Raw genomic sequence first — 22,167 nt, forward strand, 5'->3', positions numbered from 1 at the left:
CAGATGAAAATCACTGGCATTTGAAAATTTGTAAGATTAGAGTTGAAGATTGATTTTTGGGTTCTGAATACAAGTGACACATATTTGCATTGCATCACTCAGCGGAGTTATACAGCCACAGCCACATCCATTGGTAAATACCTGCTCTATCTGTATTCCATAACCTTTAAAACCTGCGTTGTCCCATGAAGTGTTCCGATAGATGTCATCCACTCGGTCAATGAGTTCTATCTGCGTTTAGAACAGAAAATGAGAGAAAGACATGTATGTTTACCGCTCTGCAACATGAAATAAATTCTGCAGGGATTAAAATGGTCAGTTTAGAGAAAACACCACTGTAAAAAGTTTCCACCTATTCACAAAACTAGCATTAAGATGGTAGTCTTCATCACTGATGACACTAACAAAAGAATTATTCCTCGCCTCGAGCTTAGAGTATTATTACCAGAATCAAGAAATGGTACAGTTCGTTTCAAATTTTAGGATATCAATTGCATATGAACCAAAATATCAGTAACAGCTTCTAAAAAACTGCCATTCAACTATAAAAATGAAATTTAAAAGTCAACCGGTGTACCTAAAATTTGCCCTTTTTTGTTTGTTTGCTTGTTTGTTTAAATTTGCCCTTCTAAGAAGCAACCCATCGCCACTCCATCTCTCGGCAAGAACCTCAGATGCCTTCCTCAAAAGAGGTGAGGGGCACGGATGGATGCTGCTCAACCTACCCCCGGCCCTCACCGGGCAAAGTCCAGCACCAAGGCCTGGGCAGAGAGAGGAGAGGAGTGAGCTTCCACTGGTCCCCCCTACTTCTGTCCTCTGCTTTCGGAGGGGAGGTAAGGTAGACAGAATACTGAGGGAGGACGAACAAGGGTGACCCCAACTACATAACAACAAAATGCTCATCACCTATCTTTTCCTCAAACAGACTAGTCCACTGTTCACAAACTGGCTGCATGAGGCTGGTTCTAGCAACTGTGAAGCAGATCAGCGATCTAAGACTTGTTCTTTGCTCATAGTAAGTGTAAAACTAAGAACTGCAATTTTTCAGACTAGGCCTCTCGTTATATTCCTATTTGTGGGGTAATAAACAAAAAGTAAATTAAGGCCCTTAATACAAAACCCGCATTAAGAAAGGAACATTTTCGAGAAAGAATCTCTCCTACTTAGGAAGAAGAACAGTGACTTCACACACTACTCCTGCGGCCCTCATAAGAAATTCTTTCACTTGACATTGGAAGGGGAGGGAAAGCAGGGTGAGGGAGGGCATGAATAAAACACCGGGAATGGAAAACGCAAGGCCATGAGAAAGACGTCTTTGGGGGCCTATGCGCTTGGTTCATGAATAGCAGCATTCTCTTTTATTCCCTCAACAACAACATTTTGTCAGTGCCAAGATATAATGACGAATGAGATCATACTAACAAAAAATGTCAATGAAATGGGATTCCCTGGCTTTTCAAATTATAATAGCAAAGGCACAAACACCCAGCGTCAGTACTTCTGTAGCCCTTCCTTTGAATCTTTGCCCTACCGTTAGTTATGACCAGAAGAGTCCCATCGACTCCACGAAGTTATATACCAACAATTAGCTATTTTATACAATAAACACCAAACTGATTATATATTTCTCTGAAATATACTTATAAGCAGAGAACACACACAAGTCCAGACTAATACTTTTTTTCGCTCTGGGGCACACATCCAACCATGTGTCATGGCCGTTACTACAGCAGTGATGTTTTCGAAGAGTTCACTTGAATAAAAAATGTTAAACCTTAATATGCATGAAAATTCTAATGTGCAGAAAATACTAGTTCAAAGGTAAAGTGGATTTTCAAAAATTTGAAACTAGGGACGCCTGGGTGGCTCAGTTGGTTAAGCAGCTGCCTTCGGCTCAGGTCATGATCCCAGCGTCCTGGGATCGAGTCCCACATCGGGCTCCTTGCTTGGCGGGGAGCCTGCTTCTCCCTCTGCCTCTGCCTCCCATTCTGTCTGCCTGTGCTCGCTCGCTCTCCTCTCTCTCTGACAAATAAATAAAATCTTAAAAAAAAAAATTTTTTTTTGAAACTAGACTCTCTACAGAGTAGTGTAAGACCTCAGAGAGCTCCCCATTATCTTAGGAAATAACAGAGCAACTGAAATAGATCTCATTTCATTACATTTCACAACACAGAAGTCTTCTCTTAAATGGAATATGCCTCCCTACCTCGATTTTGTGTCCAGGGACCTGATCCAATATCTGATACTTACTAAGTAATTCGTGGTTGTACTCTCTTCCCCTCTGCCCATGTATCTGTAAAAGCGATGATCTGCTACCACCAACAATTTACACGTGTTCTTCATGGGATTGGGGTCGGCTCTTCTCTTCACTCGATGAACAAGCTCTAATATGAATTTGTATGCACTATTAAATCAAAATTCATCAAAACAAGGAGTTTTTTTTATAGTAACATTTTAAATCTAGCATATTTTTGAAACAAATATTATTTGAGCTTAGTATCCTTAAAGACTATCTTCAACCAAAAAACCATATGGAAGAAGACAGAAAAGTAAAAAGTAATAGGTTTTAAAATCATAGAATTCAAAACCAAGGAAAAGGGCCTCCTTAATTTTTAAAATAAGGAAACTTAAAAAGTACTTAAAGTAAAACAGTCTAATTTATTGTTGGACTATGTAACAGCCACTTTCTTCTAGAAGTTTATAATTTATGCAAAGTGGTAAAACTATCAAGGTAATCAGACATTAAAATTAGTTTATGGTAACAGGTCCTTTTTCTTATCAAATATTCAATTGAGAATTTATTTATATACAAAAATGTAAGTCATATTTTCTAAGTCTTCAAAAATTAGGACAGTAGAGTACTTCTCCAAGATGGTTAGTTTTTTAATGACCCTGGGGTGCTGGACTGGCAGAGTTGGTAGAGTGGGGTGACTCTTGATCTCAGGGTTGTGAGTTCAAGCTTGACATTAGGTGTGGAGATTACTTTAAAAATAAATCCTGGGAGTGTCTGGGTGACTCAGTCAGTTAATCGTCTGATCAGGTCATGATCTCAGAGTCCTGTGATGGAGCCCTACTTTGCGGAAAGTCTGCTTGTCCCTCTCCCTCCCTCTCCCCCTCCCCCAACACATGCGTGCACACATGTGCACACGCTTTCTCTCTCTCTCTCTCTCTAATACATACATAAAATCTTAAAAATAAAAAAATCTTAAAAACATATATTTATACAAATATATAGAGTGATCTGTCCCAAGACTGAAAGCCTCTTTCTAAATAGTACAGACCTCTCCTTGTACCAACTAATTTCTTATAAACTTACCTAAAGATTGTCTTTCAACAGTATTATTTTATCATTTCTAAGTACCCAAGAAAAATATTTTTCCCTCCTCTCCACACCCACTTAAGCACTATATATCATCAATCCTTCTTTAATATCTATTTACCAAAAAAGAAAATTTCCCTCAGATTATTCAATTTCCTTTTTCTGTAGACTTTTTCCAATCTTTACTGTTACCATTATTTTCTAGTATTTTCAGTTCTTACATTATAAGCAAAAGTATTAAAGAAATATCTGAATAATACTCTATTTTCAAGTCAAATACTGTAATTATGAATCAATTAACAACCACCCCTATTGAAGACAGCCATAATGCTTGTTTCTTATTTGATATATATTTTTAAGTCTTACCATCAGGTGGCTCTCTGTCTACCAGCCCTTTTGGAAGCAACTCTTCATTATCCGCCTTTATATAACCACATACTTTTGGAGACTGTAGACGTGAAACATTCTTAATATCTTCAGATTTATAAACTAATATTCTTTTGTCTTTAGTATCATTAATTAGTCTCCAAAGTGGCTAAAACAGAAAACATACATAATTGAGATGCAAAATATAAGAATTCCTAAATACTCAATTCTTACAACATCCTTTGCTTTTAAATAACACTCATTTCCAGGTTTAGTAAACTAACTCGTCATTTTATAAAAAATGAATCATTTCAGGAGCCCCTGGGTGGCTCAGCCAGTTAAGCATCTGCTTCAGCTCAGGTCATGATCCCAGTATCCAGGGATCACGCTTCCCCTGACCCCCACACACTCTCTTACACTCTGTCTCAAATAAAATCTTAAAAATAAATAAATCATTTCAATTTCTCTTAGTTTCTATGCTGATAAATAAATACATGGGTTACTCACCCTTTGATTATATCTGTATACAAAAAAAGCATTATTTTGTACAAATTAGGAAATCTTTTAAAAGATCCAGAAAAAGAAATACGTAACCTTTTCCATTCACTCAGAAACATTTATGTAACACCTGCTACACACCAATCCCACTCCAGGTGATGACCTATAGTAACAAACGGGAGATGAACCTTCTGTCCCTGTACGCTTCTCATTCTGGTTTCCTTAGTATCTTCTTGCCATATAGGTTTTATACACAGGAGAGAAGACTGAAAACTTGCAGCAATGTGCCTAAAACGCACCTCTTTCAGGGAAAGCCCTTAAAAAAATATCTTCACTTCCCCTATTGCAAGGTCATAGTAAATCAGAACTAACGTATTTGAAAGGATAACCAAGTCAAGAACCAAGTTCCTATAAGGATGCTGGTCTCATCCAACCAGGCAGCTTGTGAGGAAAGTACAAAAAACACATCATAGGTACACACACATACAAACACCCCTGTATTTTATATATACATGGATATATGCAGTCTCCCTCCATATCCATCATGGAGATGAAAATCTAAAGCACAAGGATGTGACTTCACATCCACCAGGATGGCTGGGGTCAAAGACAAGTAACAGCAGGTTTTGGTGAGGATGCGGAGAAGTTAGAAGACTCACACACTAAGGAATGTAAAATGGTGAGAATGTGCAGTGCAGCCACCACAGAAAAGAATGGCAGTTCCTCAAAAGGTTTAAAAAAAAAAAAAAGGTTAAAAATAAAGTTACCATATGACCCAGGAATTCCACTCCTGGTATAAACTCAAGAGAACTGAAAATGCGTGCTCACACAGAAACCTGCTCACGAACGTCCACAGCAGCATTCTTCGTAACAGTCAAAAAGGGAAACAACGCAAACATCCGACTGATGAGTAAGCACAACGTGGCGTCCCCACAAAGCAAACCAGTGTTCGGCAGGAAAAAGAAATGAGGCACTGGCACAGGCTACAACGTGGATGGACCTTAAAAGCATTCTAAGAAGCCTGTGATAAAAGACCGCATAGTGTGATTCCATTTCTGTGAATGACCAAGCGAATCTGAAGAGACCATGATCAGTGGTTTCCTAGGGCTGGAGATGTGGGTGCAAAGAGCGGTGGGCTGCTAAAGGGTCCAGTACTGCTTCTGCAGGTGAGGACAGTGTTCTAAAATGGATGGTGGTGATGACTTCCGTAACTCTAGGATATACTAAAAGTCATTGAATTTCATACTTTCAGTGAGTGAACTGTATAGTATGTGAATTTTATCTCAATAAAGCTGTTAAATATAGTTGACTCTTCCACAATGCCAGGGTTAGGGGAACTGACACCCCCCCCATGCAGTTGAAAATCCATCATATGTAACTTTGATGTCCCCAAAACAAATACTAACAGCCTACTATTAACCAGAAGCCTTACCAACAACATAGTCAATTCACATATTTTGTACATTAGATGTATTATACAGTAATACCTAACTTAATTTTTCATTATTTCTAGGCTACATGGTTCATCTGCAAGTTTTTTCAAATTGTTGCAAATCTCCACAAATCTTTCAATACTTTACTGAAAAAGTTGTGTATATAAGTGGACCCATGTAGTTCAAATCCATGTTGTTCAAAGGTCAAGGGTACATGTGTGGATCTTCTTTCATAATCCACATGAGGTAGATTTGAGAAACAATGAGCGGCAGAGCTAGCAGAAACCTCAGAAAGTTACCTAACCAACAGCTTGGCTGTAGGGACCTTCGTCTGGCCTACAAATAGAAAAAGACAAAAATGGTTTTTTGGGACGAACATTTCTAAATTCATATTAAGTTTCCTGATATAGTCAGTATGACACAGAAAAAAACGTCAGCATTTGGGATCAGAGATACCCAGGTTTAAACCTCAACCATACCCCTGTGTATCTTCAACAAGTAACTTATCTGAAGAGAACTTTTCTCACTGGGTAAAGTACTAATACACCTATCTTGAAGATACATAAAATAATGAATGCAGTTATATATTAAGATTTCAAGATAAGAGTAGCTACTATTACTGCTAATAAAAGCAAATCCTATTTTCACCACTATTAACAATTAGCCAGAAAAAGTCTTCTGACGAATAACTAAGTAAGAGGCAAGAGCCTCTTGGACCCTAAACTGGGCGGGGGGAAATACCTATGAAGGAGATTTTGAGGATGACTGGATGTTCTGACTATGCATTTTTAGATTATGTTTATTTACTTAGGTGTGTTATTGTTTTTGTGGCCATGTAGAAGAATATCCTTACTGTTAGGAGATGCACACTAAAGCATTCAGGGGTGAAGTGTCATCATGTCTATAACTTATTTTCAAAGGATCGGTGGTGGGGACGGACAATAAAGCAAACATGGTGTTACGTTATTAGTTAATGAAGGGTTCTAGGGTATTCTATAATTCTTCTGTAAATCTGAACATTTTCAAGCAAAAAGGTAGGGAGGAGAAAATTCTTATGATTAAAGTTTAACCTAGGCTTATTTATATAAATAGCAAACTTTGGTGATAAATCAGTAAAGGCTTAAAATGTTTAACAGTGAGTTAAAAATAAGATATATACATTTTCCTGTTGACTCTTATGTCTAAGATTTTATCATTTTTGTGATAGGCTAAATGCAGGTAAGAATTATGTAATAAAGGATATAAAAACTGCCATTGTAGTAAACCACTTTTTTATTAAAAGATTATTAATCTCATGTGGAAGTCCTTCAATAAACCTGCTGAGTTTACTTTTAAGTAAACATCGCACAATAAAATATTAATTATATCCATTTTTTTTATTTAGTGAGACAAGGAGATACGGATGGAAACAGAATTGCTAATTCTCCCCAAGAAATTATTTGGAAAAGTGAGGAACCTGAGCAAATTTAGCTGGGATCGTACATGTACACATTTTGAATTAAAAAGAAACAGGTTCTTCTAAGGACATAAGCAGACACATGCACGGTGGCAGAAACAATGCTGAGCATTCCCCACACTGTTTTCTTTCTGAGTACAAGACAAGAGGATATTTCCCAGGCTTCTTTGCAGGCAAGTCAGAGACAAGAGTTCCAGTCCCACCTGGGTGCAAGTGATGTAGCCACTTCCGGGTCTGGCCCTTAAAAGCCCCTGCGGGATTCTCTAGCTTCATTTCCCATCTGTGGCAACCTTGAAGGATGTGTCCAGACATCAGAGCTACAAGCTGGAGAAGGACGACCCGACCCACATCCACCTAGGCAAGGGACGGAACAAAGCTCCACGGCTGCCTAGCTGCGAGGGCGGCTACTGCGGAACCCTGGCTCAGCCGACTCGGTGTCCTCCCCAAACCCACAAGATTTCCGATCACTGAGACTGTCCTAACTAAATGCATGCCCCGAAAGGCGTGCCCAAGCCGTTTGCTATAGCACTTTAACATACTATTTATTTGACAGAGATAACATGTGCACACGCGTGCGCACAAGCAGGGAGCGTGGCAGGGGGAGAGGGAGAAGCAGGCTTGGGATCCTGAGACTGGGCCCAACCCCAGGACTCCGGGATCATGACCTGAGCCAAAGGCGGGCACTTAGCCGATGAGTCACCCAGGCGCCCCTGTAGCATTTTTTATTTCAAAAAATTAGAAACAAAACAAAAATGAACATCAATGGGAGATGGTTGAATAAACAGTACCATGTTTCAAGGAACCAACAGGCAGCATTTATTAAAAACTTTAGGGGCGCCTGGGTGACTCAGTCGGTTAAGCCTCTGCCTTTGGCTCAGGTCATGATCTCAGGGTCCTGGGATCAAGGCCCACCTCGGGCTCCTTGCTCAGCGGGGAGCCTGCTTCTCCCTCTCCCTCTGCCTGCTGCTCTGCCAGCTTGTCTGCTGTCACATAAATAAAATATTTTTAACGACCCTAATTTAGATCTTCATTTATTAATATGGAAAAATGTTCACAATTATACTTGAATTTTTAAAAATGCATGACAGTATATGTTAACTAAACTGAATTTTTTAAAAAATTTAGAAAAAATGTGACAACAGGGGTGTCTGGGTGGCTCAGTTGCTTAAGCGGCTGCCTTCTGCTGAGGTCATGATCGTGCACTCCTGGGATCAAGGCCTGTGTCAGGCTCCCTGTTCAGTGAGGATCTTACTTCACCCTCTCTCCCTGCCCCTCCCCCTCGCTTGTGCTCAGTCTCTCTTTCTCTCCTCCCCCCTCAAATAAGTAATCTTTTTAAAAAACTGCATGACAACAAACTGTACATACTGTATGGTCCTAATGTTATAGGAAAAAGTATAAACACCTAAGCGTGCATACATGTACAGAAAAAAATTTGGAAGGATACTCATCAAAATGTTAACAGTAGTTCTATTTCTCAGTAACGTTTCAGATATATTTTCTGAAAATTTCTGGGAGTACTTTTTAAAATAAAGGTACATTTTAAAAATGGACTAAAAGAATAAGGAAATTTAAGAATTAACTAATTCGCCTATTTTGAAGTAAATGCTCATTTAATTTGTGCTAATTTTCTGACTCTTTCTGGTAAGCTAGACTCCCCACAACACTAACATTTAGATGGTCTACGTACTAGCAGACCAAAATAGACCGCAAGGCCAGAGACAGACTTCTCTTTCACAAGGATGGACAAATGACTAGTGGCCATGCAAACTGGATGTTATTAAAATTTATAGTATTGGGACGCCTGGGTGGCTCCATCGTTAAGCATCTGCCTTTGGCTCTGGTCATGATCCCACGGTTCTGGGATCAAGCCCCGCATGGGGCTCCCTGCTCGGCAGGGAGCCTGCTTTTCCCTCACCCTCTGCCCCTCCCCCTGCTTGTGCTCTGTCAAAAAATAAAATCTTTAAAAAACAATTTACAGCATTTATAGCACCAGCATGTGGTCCTAACCCAATCAGCACTCAGATACACATTAAACTTTCATTCTGACCAACCGTAATTACTGTTTCCCCACAGCTGCTGGTTTGGTGTCACGACCACCCAGAGTATTTGCATCTTCCTAGAAACAGAAGCTTCAATCCACAAATCTGTGGCAAGCGTTTTGTTTTCTGGCTTAGTGTAGGACACAGGGTTATACATCCTGTATAAAACAGCTAGTTTGTTTTCTACTGCTAGTACTTTAGTGGAAGAGCGGCCCAGAGCCTGAGTTTTAGTTTCCTCTTTTAACTTTTCAGAATATGAACTATCGCCTTTTATTGATCTTGCATTTCCTGAGCATCTAAGAGGGAACAGGAGAAATAAGACTTGACTTTGGCTTTAAGAACATTTATACTTATAGTAGGATTATTAAAGAAAGAATTAAAAAATGAATCAGGAGAGAAAGAAAGTTTTTCCTCCCATTATCCATTCCATGTGTGACCTTCTCTCAGTTATGGCATTTAGAAATACAGGGTGCATTTATGACAGCTTCTCAGATGTGTAGAAAATATTACCTTCTTTTTTTATAAAAAATCACCTAGTGCTCGCTTCGGCAGTATATATACTAAAATTGGAATGATACAGAGAAGATTAGCATGGCTCCTGCACAAGGATGACACGCAAATTTGTAAAGCATTCCATATTTTTAAAAGCTTTTGCACAGCAAAGGAAACAGTTAACAAAACCAAAAGACAAATGACAGAATGGGAGAAGATATTTGCAAAGGACATATCAGATAAAGGACTAGTATCCAAAATCTATAAGGAGCTTAGCAAAATCAACACCCAAAGAACAAATAATCCAATCAAGAAATGCACAGAGGACATGAACAGACATTTCTTCAAAGAAGACATCCAGATGGTCAACAGACACATGAAAAAGTGCTCCACATCACTTGGCATCAGGGAAATACAAATCAAAACCACCATGAGATATCACCTCACACCAGTCAGAATGGCTAAAATTAACAAGTCAGGAAATGACAGATGCTGGCGAGGATGCAGAGAAAGGGGAACCCTCCTACACTGTTGGTGGGAATGCAAGCTGGTGCAACCACTCTGGAAAACAGCATGGAGGTTCCTCAAAAAGTTGAAAATAGAGCTACCTTACGACCCAGCAACTGCACTACTGGGTATTTACCCTAAAGATACAAACAGTGATCCGAAGGGGCACGTGCACTCAAATGTTTATAGCAACAATGTCCACAATAGCCAAACTATGGAAAGAACCTAGATGTCCATCAACAGATGAATGGATAAAGAAGATGTGGTATATATATACAATGGAATACTATGCAGCCATCAAAAGAAATGAAATATTGCCATTTGCGATGACGTGGATGGAACTAGAGGGTATTATGCTGAGCAAAATAAGTCAGCTAGAGAAAGACAACTATCATATGATCTCCCTGATATGAGGAAGTAAAGATGCAACGTAGGGGGTTTGGGGGGTAGGAGAAGAATAAATGAAACAAGATGGGATCGGGAGGGTGACAAACCATAAGAGACTCTTAATCTCACAAAACAAACTGAGGGTTGCCGGGGGAGGGGGGGGTGGTAGGGAGAGGGGAGTGGGGTTATGGACATTGGGGATGGTATGTGCTATGGTGAGTGCTGTGAAGTGTGTAAACCTGGCGATTCACAGACCTGTACCCCTGGGGCTAATAATACATTATATGTTTATAAAAATTTTTTTTAATTATTTTTAAAAATCATCTATTTCACTGGTAAAAACTTCAAACACAAGGAAAAAAGAAGTAAGTATAATTAAAGACCTTTGTCTTCTTAAAACAACTGGGAAATGGCTTTTTTAACAGCTCCCTCCGCCCCCCAAAAATGTACATATAGATTTACCTCTATATTATATTCTGCCCCATCTGTGTTGATTCTTATTGTAATATCATCATCTCCTATGTGGGCTAGAACTCTAGAGTCAGGCTCACCTTAAGAGAAAAAGAAAAATCCATCATTAAGAAATACTTCTATCAAAAAATAAACTATGCACTAGTGTCAATAAAAAACAACAGAGTCCTTCATCAGAGTGGGATATGCCTAGGTACTGTAGAAATCTGCCACAAGGAACAAAGGCCCCAGTAAGCAGCCAGATAGTCACATTTCCAAAGAGTAGCCTCAACTCATCTGAAACCTTTCTCTTTCCCCCAATCTTGTAAAAATTTCCTAGTGTGTTATAGAACAAAACCAAAAACAAACGTGTAGATGTTCTTCCGAAGTAACATCACTTATTACTGGTTAACAAAGAACTAAGAGAAGGGTGCCTGGGTGGCTCAGTTGATTAAGCATCCAATTCTTGATTTTAGCTCGGTCATGATCTAAGGGTTGTGAGATCAAGCCCCCACAGGCTCTGCGCTTGGTGTGGAGCCTGCTTAGGATTCTCTCTATCCTTCTGCCTCTGCCCCCTCCACCCCCTCCTCAAAAAAAAAAAAAAAGAGAGAGAGAGAGAACACAAATAAACTAAGAGGAGGGCAGAAAGCATGATCTGGAATACACAGGGCTTGCTCTATTTGCAGATTTTTTTTAAAGATTTTATTTATTTATTTGACAGAGAGAGCGGGAACACAAGCAGGGGGTGTGGGAGAGGGAGAAGGAGGCTTCCCGCCAAGCATGGAGCCCAATGTGGGCCTCAATCCCAGGACCCTGCGATCATGACCTGAGCCGAAGCAGATGCTTAACAACTGAGCCACCCAGGTGCCCTATTTGCAGATTTTAATGCCATTTCTTTTTCTGCAGAGGAAGTTCCAGAAGTAAGCCACAATTGCTCATTTGATACACCATCTTAGATAAGTACTTAACAGATTTATAAAGTCAATTATTTTACCTCCTAGCTTCTCTGTTTAAAATCTCATAAGGGAAGCCTACAATCCTTCCCTGAGACAAGAGGTTAAATTCTTATCAAATGGGAGGAAATACCGCACCTGGGTGGCTCAGTGAGTTAAGCCTCTGCCTTCGGCTCAGGTCATGATTTTAGGGTCCTGGGTTCAAGCCCTGCACCAGGCACTCTGCTCAGCAGGGAGCCTGCTTCCCCCACGCCAACCGCCCGCCCGCCTGCCTCTCTGCCTACTTGTGATCTCTCTCACAAATAAATAAACAAAATCTTAAAAAAAAAAAAAAAGGGAGGAAATTCGCTGTAATCATTAAAATAATCAGTATCCGTGCTAAGATAATCCTCATTTCCTCCTGTTTGAACGTTCCTCCTTTCAAACTTACATAACTTAGATACAACAAAGAGCAGTCCTTTGACACCCCTTCTTCCTCCCACCAAAAAAGAATATGAAATCAAACTAGATCTGGACACCTAATATGCCCAGACACAAGGGCAAACAAACAAGCTTCATACTAACCAACTACGTGTCCCCTGAAGAAGTCCTGCCATTTGACGGTGTACTCACTTTCATCTTTACCATCTACCACCACGACTTTGAAATTTTGGGAAAAGTGTTCAGTACTTGATGTCAGGTATAATTTAAAATGCCTAAAGAAAAACATGCATCCACATTTTACTGTAAGCACATAAAATTTGCACATAAAATTTTACTGCACATAAAATTTTCACATAAAATTTTACTCTAAGCACATAAAATTAAGTTTAATTAAAAATAACTTGAGAGCTGACATTAATAAAACACTATGCAAGTTATAACTGTTTTACTAGGTACTTAGCATTATGTCACCTACAAAGACGAATAGACAAAATTTTTTTTTGACAAATTTCTTTAGGCTGTTAAAAATTCATCAAAACAGAAGACTAGATTTAGGGGGAAAAAGATTCCAACAGCTTATGGGTTCATATTTCCTGGAGACTGTGAAGAATAAGGAAACACACATGGACAGTTTAAGTTCAAATCCTGCTTGTCTAAAAAATTTACCAATGCCTGGTATTAGGTATAACTTACTGAATACCTACTCAGCGCTACATGCTCTGCTTACACTGTCTCCACTTCACACAGTAAATATCGCCAGTTGAAGGTCAATCAACATACTCAAGGTTACACAGCTAGTAAATGATGAACCTGGAAACCAAAGTGCTGTATTTCAAAAGCCTATACTGTGCTGCCTCTAGCAATCAAGCCAGTTTTATTGCTCTGCGAAATTAATCACTGCTACTTTCTATATTTAAAAGCACTCATGCTTTTTTTCTCCTTCTAAAGAGAACTTCTCTTGAAAAAAATTAATCCGCAATTCCTACGAGGAAAATAAATATAAGATATCCAACACAGACATTAAAATACATACTTAGTTATTTAGTCAGCTTAATATTCTTTTGTTTTCTACCAGTTTCAGTTCTGACATAAAATCTGGGTGTGGTGAGCAAGAATTTTTCAATTATTATTTACCCTTTCAATGCGCCCATGAAAACCGAAGATAAAGGTATGTTTTTCATCTCAACCACAGAAACAAATTTTGTGAACTGTGGGGCTGAAACTATGAAATGTTACTTCCCATGGGTTTGCCTAAGTCTACACTGCCAGAAGAATCTAGACTGGGACTGTCTCCATAGCAACAAGTATTTTTAACTTTTTGAGCAAAACAAGGTAATTTTAGTTTGCTTGTGGGTTTTTAATGGTCAGAGGGAAAGAGAGACAATAGAACATTATTTCAAAAATCCTTAGACTATCTTCTCCTGTTCTCCTAAAACATATCTTCCCACACATTCACAGCTACGATTTTTTCCATTACACTGATGACTTTGTTTTAAAAAAAAAAAAAAAAAAGCAAGCCTATTCTAAATGCATTATTCAGTTTCAGAAACCAAAAAATCTGATCATTTACAATTACCATCTAGTAATGAGCAGCTTCACATTGGTAAGTTCGGCCCTATATAAACTGACATTTCAAATATCCCGCTTTGTCTTCTTTTAACAACACAGTGTAACAGAAAGGGCTTTGGAGTCTGACAAACCTAGCTCAAATCCTGTCTCCACCACTTGGTGCTTGATCTTGGCCTTTACCTCTGAACCTAAGTATCTTCATCTACAAATGAAAATAATACCATAATACCATCTACTAATCAAATAGTTTTTGGGGGTTAAATGAAATAAACTATTTTAAAGTACCTGGTCTAAAGTTTTCCTACACGGTTAGATACATCTCCATTTAAACACTTCAGAGGAGGTGCCTGGGTGGCTCAGTGGTTAAGCACCTAGCTTTGGCTCAGGTCATGATCCCAGACTCCTGGGATTGAGCCCCACATCAGGCTCCCTCCTTGGTAGACAGCCTGCCTCTCCCTCTCCCGCTCCCCCTGCTTATGTTCCCACTCTTGCAATGCCTCTCTCTGTCAAATAAATAAACCTTAAAAAAAAAAAAAACTAAAGGTGGAAACTCTGTAAGATAAATTACAAACCTCCCTGCCTCCTTACACAGAGAGATAATACACAGATATTGTTGAACATTCTCTTAAACAATCAATGTCATCTGGTGCACCTGGGTGGCTCAGGCATTAAGCGTCTACCTTCAGCTCAGATCATGATCCCAGGATCCTGGGATCAAGCCCTGAATTGGGCTCCCTCTTCTCCCACTCCCCGCTGCTTGTGTTCCCTGTCAAATAAATAATATTGAAAAAAAAAATCAATGTCATCTATGAGACCCGGAAGAGAGGAATGTGTGAGGTTATGAGAATATTTCCCCCACAGAAAAAACTTTACAAGCCACCTCCAACCTAAATTGAAAAAAGAAACTTAGAAAGCTAAATTTTGAGTTCTTGTTTTGCAGTTTTCCCCTTATCCTTTGCTCCTATTTACCTCTTACTACTATACCTGCTCCTTCACCAAAATCCCTATCAGCACAGCTAAAATAGCACAGACTTGAATTCAAATCCTTTATCTTCCACTTACTAGCTGAGTGACCTTGAGCAAGTTACCCAACTTCTCTGAGTCTCAATTTTTTTTCCCCCAAAAGCAGAGGAACGAAAACTTCTTTGTGGAGCACAGTGAGAATTAGAGATAGCACACACAAAGTGAATTACACAAAGTAGCTGATAAACTAGGACTATGATTAATATCATCACTGCTCAAATTTGCTATAGGTCTGGAAGCTGGATAATCAACACAACAATTTGACATGAACTCTGATAGAAAGAAATTACTCAGAAATAATCTAAGGATAATGGCAATAACTTAAAAAAGCCAAAAAAGATATTATAAAATATATTTGCATGAAATATCAGTTACACATATGATAAATATACTAAGCATGAGAGAATAAACCAATCAGAAGAATGATAAAAGGATACAAAAAAGGTAGACACAGAAAAATAAATGACTTACAAACACATGAAAAGATGCTCAATTTCACACAAAATGAAAATCAAGACAACTATGAGACTCTATCCCCTTTCACAGGGACAAAAATTAAGGGCTGATAAAAACTAGTATTGCCAAGGATAACAGGTTATAGGTAAGCTCATACACTGCTGCTAGAACAACAAACTGGGCTAATGTCTTTAGGAAGAAATATGGTAACATCAGTAAACATTTACAGTATGTATACCCTTGACTCATTCTCCTTTCAGGAATGTATCCTATAAAAATACCTAAACAAGGTATAGTCACAACGATAGTTATCAGAGCACTGTTTGCTATAGAAAACAAAAATCACTTCAGTTAAACAATATGTACCTATGGGTTATTAGAGAACAAACCATTACAATTCTATGAAATAGAAATATTTATGCAGCTGTTAAAAAGGAGGTAAATCTACTTACCTGTATTATCTACATGTACACAGATCTATATGCAAAAAATATGCATTAAAATCTTTTAGAAATTTATTTGGGAAACTTCTGCATTTGCGAAGTTTGAGAAGGACCTGAAAATTTCTTATACCCTCCATAGTTCGCTTTTTAAACCAAGTGCATGTATTACTTTCTTTTTTTAAAATATTTGCTGTGGGGAGCCTAGGTGGCTCAGTCAGTTAAGCAACTGCTTTCAGCTCAGGTCATGATTCCAGGGTCCTGGGACTGAGCCCCACATCGGGCTCCCTGCTCAGCACAGAGTCTGCTTCTCCCTCTGCCCCTCCCCCTGCTCATTCTCTCTCTCTCTCTCTCCCTCTCAAATAAATAAACAAAATCTTAAAAAAAATTTTTTTTAAAAAGTAAAAACAGGCCTTCATCATTTGTTGTTCAAATACAGAGTGATTCAGTCCATTTACATTCTCTCAGTGTGTGTTTTGATATTAGTAAAGCTCCCTAAAAAGACTTTAGAACAAGACCTGCAATTATCTAACAGATTTACATCTGCAAAAGTAAGAGAAAGCAAAATTACTGCCCAGAGAGACCATATCGATTTATGGCACTATATTAATTTATTACCACAAGGCTGTGAGGTCCTGAACAAATCTTTGATTTCTAAACCTCAGTGTCTTCATATATAAAATAAAGATATTATTTAGTATACAGCTGATGGTTCTAAAGTAGAAAAAAATATTTTAGGGTATTATAAATCATTCAATTAATTAAAATCCTTTTTTAGAATCCCATAAACATCATTACCCCATCATTAATACCTTTGGAATACCCATTTGTTTGTTTTTAATAATCATCACTACGAATTTTGGAATAAGCAATAAGCAATATAAGAATTATTACTGACTATAATTATATTACAAATTTTTAAAATGTAACTTCCCAAGACTCCAGTAAACACCCTTATTCTTCTACTTTTGCCAAACTAAGCCCCCCATTGCCCCAATAGTTTTCTATAAATAATCCAAATTACCTTTTCAAGGCTGAAAAAGTCAGTAGTGTTTCTAAATGTGTTGAGGCCTGTAGATCCCTTTTTCTTACTGAGTGCTGTTGGATATTGGATAAAGAGAGGATATCGTAGTCTGAGAGTAAAGAATCAAGCTTTTCTGAAACAAAGGTAAAAAGGTTATTAACACCTAAGCTTACTAATTAATTGTAATATCACTAAAATGATAAAGTCTGACAAGAAACTCTTTCTGACATAATGCATTTTGAAGTGCTAAGGACAACCTATGAAGCATTCTTGCCAAAATAAAAAGCAAAAAAATACAAATTAAGCTGAATTTAATCAAGACATAACTTCCAGTTTTTAAGACACAAAGGGATTAGATTGCCAAATTAACTAACAACCTTAGAAAACAATCAGCTGCATCCAGAATGTCAGAATCCCTACAAAATTTTAAACGACCCAGTTTCTTCAGGAAATAAATGGTACGGGAAAGAAGGGACAAGCAAAGACATAATACAATGGTCCTCCCTTATCTGCGGTTTCCAGTTGAGAGGTTTCAGTTCCTGGAAGTCAGCTGTGTCTATCAGAAGTGAGTCCATCAGTGTGGTCTATCAGTATGTGAGTCTAACACTAGGTCAAAATGCCTGTATCACTCACCTCACTTCATCTCAACATTTATGCAGTTTATCATCTCACATCATCACAAGACGGGTAAGTATAGTAAGATCTTAGGAGGGGCGCCTGCCTGGCTGGCTCAGATGATACATCATGCAACTCTTGATCTTGGAGTTGTGAGTTCAAGCCCCACGCTGGGCAGAGAGCTCACTTTAAAAAAAAAAAAAAAAAAGGGACTTCGGGAGAGACCACATTCATGTAACTTTTATTATGGTCTATTGTTATAATTGTTCTATTTTATTATTACTGTTGTTAATCTCTTACTATGCCTAATTTATAAAAGAAACTTTACCACAGATTTGTATGTAAAGGAAAAACATTCTATCCTAGGGTTCAGTACTATCCACAGTTTCAGGCATCCACTGCGGGTCTTGGGACATATCCCCCACAGGTAAGCAGGGACTACTATAGACAAGAACACAATGTGTGAACCTAGATCCTAGATCAAACAAATCAATGAGGAAAGATACTTGTGACAATTAGGGAATCATGAGTTCATATCCATACTAGATGTAATAATTTTGATACCTATGAGTATCACATTACATCATATTACACAATCAGCTAAATTCTAAATTAAAGGCATTTCTGGCTTGCCTGCTTAGAATTTCTAAGATGAAGGTGACCAACTTGACCTGACCACTGCTAACTTGGGGCTGTATCAATTCCTTATCAGTTAATGTGTAGTATGCAACAGCAACAAATGTATTAATGACCTCAGTAAACCAAAGGTAAAATCTTTACAGAAAAATTACATTTTCCAAATTAAAGAGCAAAAAAGTGGTAATATCCCAATCACTGCTGCCTTCAACAGACACAGCAAAACGAACAATCCACTGGACATCAGAAAGTAGAAGTGATATGACCAAACTAATCCCTGAATAAAAACCAACATTAATTATTTTACCCGACTGACTTGGAACCCAAGAAAAGCAAAGGTGCACTGCCCCAAAGATAAAACAAAATGTTTTTATTTGGTACAGAGCAAAAGTAAACACCATAAAGTATATGATACCAATGTAAGTCACTTTTCATCAGCAACTCTGCTACCTCTTCCAACACCAGGAGGATTTTGGAAGACAATTTTGGTGACTGGAGTCTAAAAATATGTGAGCTGATGCTTTCCATTTCTCTCAACAAATATCACTACAGAGGGAATGGTATTCAAAATCATTCCACTGGACTTAGAATGGCCTTAAAAATATAACACCAGGAGCTTAAAATACAAGTATATTGTTACTGAGGTTAAATATGCCCATAAAACCACTTTTAAAAGAACTGACCCAATACTCTTCTCTCTCCTCTTCTCCTAAATATGATCCTCAATTGGTTCATTCACCTAATCATTAATTCACTGTTACATGCCAGACTCTGGTCTCAGTACGGATACAGCATTAAGTACAGCAAAGTCCTTGCTTCCTGTAGCACTCGCATCAGTAGCAGACAGACGATACACAATATAGGTCAGTGCCATGGACACTGAAGCAGAATAGCAAAGACAGGGACTAGGCAGGGCCAGAGTGGTCAAAAGAAAGATGCTTCGCTGTTACACAATATTTGGGCAAACCTGAGGAAAACAACAGGTAAGCATGCGGTTATACGATAAAAGTAAATTTCATCAAAGTCCATCCAAGTCGGGGAACCAGAGTGGCTCAGTCGGATAAGCGACTGACTCTTGATTTTGGCTCAGGTCATGATCTCAGGGTCCTGGGAGCCCGCTTCCTCCTCTTTCTCTGCCTGCCTCTCTGCCCACTTGTGATCTCTGTCTGTCAAATAAATAAATAAAATCTTTAAAAAAAAAATCCATAGAAAAGCTGTTTCTAAAGGCATCAATCACTTTTATGCCAATAGATGGGCCTTGGTGATTTGGCCTTGTTAATTACAATGCTTAGCAGCACCAATGAAAAACCTTCAAGAAACTTACCATTTATTCAACTTTTTTTTTTTTTTTAATGTAGGCTCCATGCCCAACGTGGGGCTTAAACTCATGGACCCAAGATCAAGACTCACATGCTCTACCGACTGAGCCAGCCAGGTGCCCCTATTCAACAATTTTTTAGTGTGTTTTGTCACGTAATCTACACCAACATACCTGGTGTAGTATCCCCTTTTTACAGATGAAGGAACAAGTTCAAGGAGAAATATATCACAAAGCTAATTTAGCACAGAACCAAGATTTGAACTTGGGCTTCTCTGGCTGAAAACCCCAAGCTTCACTGACATCGTACTTGTGAAATTCCTTAAAAATATCCTAGCTCTGGGGTGCCTGGAAGGCTCAGTCGGTACACCATGTGACTCTTGATCTCAGGGTCTTGAGTTCAAGTCCCACATTGGGCGTGGAGCCTTCTTTAAATAAAAAAAATTTTTTAAAGATTTATTTATTTATTTATTTGACAGAGAGAGAGATCACAAGTAGACGGAGAGGCAGGCAGAGAGAGAGAGAGAGGGAAGCAGGCTTCCCGCCGAGCAGAGAGCCCGATGTGGGACTCGATCCCAGGACCCTGAGATCATGACCTGAGCCGAAGGCAGTGGCTTAACCCACTGAGCCACCCAGGCGCCCCTAAATAAATTTTTTTAAAAGTTAAAGAAATATATATATTCTAGGAGCAGCTGGGTGGCCAAGTCAGTTAAGTGTCTACCTTCGGCTTAGGTCATGATCCCAAGGTCCTGGGATCAAGCCCCAAATAAGGCTCCTCACTCAGCGGGGAGCCTGCTTCTCCCTCTCCCTGCCGTTCCCCCTGCTTGCGCTCTTGCTCTCTCGCACTTTCTCTCTCTCTCTCTGTCAAATAAATAAATAAAATCTTTTTTTTTTTTTAATTTGACAGACAGAGATCACAAGTAGGCAGAGAGGCAGGGAAAGAGAGAGAGGGAGGAAGCAGGCTCCCTGCAGAGCAGAGAGCCCGATGTGGGGCTCAATCCCAGGACCCTGGGATCATGACCTGAGCTGAAGGCAGAGGCTTAACCCACTGAGCTACCCAGGCGCCCCAATAAATAAAATCTTAAAAAAAAAAATCCTAGCTCTTCTTGGACTTTCTACCTCTGGGCCTCCTACTTTTTGATGTGCTAACCAAACATGATCTCATCTCCCTCTGAATTCTGTAGCCCTTTGTTAATACCTTTTTTCTGGCTTTCTGTTTTATTTGTCTTATTTCACAGACTGTAAAACAGCCAAAAGGGAGCTGGATTGCTCACAAAACCCAGCACAGCACCTTGCAAAAAACAGCACTGCCGTGTGTACAAACTGCATAAATCTCCAATGCTGAGGCTGATACAACCCTTTACAGCTCTTCAACTTCCCTGATACAGGTTGGTACATGAATTCAGTTTCATTCAAGATCATAATCACTCCTACTGCCTGAGAAACTTAACCTGAATACTGTAGTGTCCTTGTCAGTAACACAGGCCAGTTGTTCTTGAAGTGTGGTCCCCACACAGCAACATCACCTGGGAACTTGTTAGAAAAGCCAGTTTGGGGGCGCCTGGGTGGCTCAGTGGGTTAAGCCTCTGCCTTCAGCTCAGATCATGATCTCAGAGTCCTGGGATCAAGCCCCGCATCGGGCTCTCTGTTCAGCGGGGAGCCTGCTTCTCCCTCTCTCTCTCTCTGCCTGATTCTCTGCCTACCTGTAATCTCTCTCTGTCAAATAAATAAAATCTTTAAAAAATAATAATTAAAAAATGATTTAAAAAAAAAAAAAGGCCAGTTTTCAGGTTTCCTCAGTCCTACTCAGTCAGAAATCCTTGGGTTGAGGCCCAGCGATCTGTGTTTAACATGCCTTCCAGGTGATGCTGATGCACTCAGGTTTGAGAACCACTGAACTAGGCTCAAGGAAGCAGCTTAAAGTGAAGATAAAAAGCTTTAGGCACAAAGATGGTCCTTGTTCAGCCTTGCATTATTTTCAAGAACAAAAATCAGAAAGAAGGTAAATTAATAACGGAGAAACAGATAAATTATATGCCACTTACAAATGACCAAAAAAAAAAAAAAATCTACAGTCATTAAAAATGCCAGTAACAACAGGCTTTTAAGAACATGGGAAAATACTTACACTATCATATTGAACAAACAAGCGTAGATTAAAAAAACTATTTGTACTGCATGATCTTAACTATGTATAAAAATAGGTCTAGAAAAAAGAAAGAGCACGATAGTAACATCACTGGTTATCTTTAGGTATATTTTCCATAATAAGCACTTTGAAAATGTAGCTTGCTAAAGCACTTCAAAATACCTAACTAATGTGTTTCAACTGTAATTTGTCCTCTTATAATAACTAGATATCGCACACTGGATGCCCTGGGGCCATCGCAGACAACGTGGTACAGGCGCTCCCTCCTGCAGCAAGTGGAGAGCCCGCTCTCAATACTGCCCTTCCCAGCAAGGAACCTCTCAGCCACCTCACTGTACTTCGCCTCCGAATTCCAACCACTGGTAATCTCAACAGAATGTGAAACACTTCCCAAGAGTTTATCTTTTATCTGTATCCAAATCTCTCAATAAACTTAAGTATAAGCCACTTCATTATCTCTCTTAGCACTCCACAATGGCTGCCCAGCACTCTCGAGAACGAGAACACCTTCTGTGCTTTCTCCAAGTTATCCCAGGAGTCCTGCAAACAACTGAGCTTTTCTCATTTTAGCTGGCTACAAACACAAAGTTAGAAAACAACAGACACAATTCAAA

General features: G+C 39.0%; 1 protein-coding gene and 1 non-coding gene across 4 annotated transcripts in view; one reads left to right on the plus strand and one right to left on the minus strand.

Annotated features, from left to right (window-relative positions):
- Positions 1-22,167, minus strand: part of ADAM17 (ADAM metallopeptidase domain 17) — a 52,777-nt gene that overhangs the window by 24,097 nt on the left and 6,513 nt on the right. Inside the window, exons 2-7 of one of the 3 annotated variants that reach the window (XM_047744114.1) lie at positions 16,836-16,968; positions 12,465-12,595; positions 10,960-11,048; positions 3,686-3,854; positions 2,251-2,384; positions 142-231 (exon numbers count right to left, since the gene is read on the minus strand). In XM_047744114.1, coding sequence (XP_047600070.1) covers positions 142-231; positions 2,251-2,384; positions 3,686-3,854; positions 10,960-11,048; positions 12,465-12,595; positions 16,836-16,968 — 746 coding nt within the window. Of the gene's footprint in view, positions 1-141; positions 232-2,250; positions 2,405-3,685; positions 3,855-10,959; positions 11,049-12,464; positions 12,596-16,835; positions 16,969-22,167 lie in introns of those variants that run through there. The other 2 variants (XM_047744115.1, XM_047744116.1) reach the window with 2 other exon arrangements.
- On the plus strand, positions 9,648-9,754 carry LOC125110121 (U6 spliceosomal RNA). The gene has a single exon (XR_007130453.1). It is a non-coding gene; the product is annotated as a U6 spliceosomal RNA (small nuclear RNA).

This window comes from Lutra lutra, chromosome 9 (genome assembly GCF_902655055.1).
Source record: "Lutra lutra chromosome 9, mLutLut1.2, whole genome shotgun sequence".
In the NCBI taxonomy this organism is placed as follows: Eukaryota; Metazoa; Chordata; class Mammalia; order Carnivora; family Mustelidae; genus Lutra; species Lutra lutra.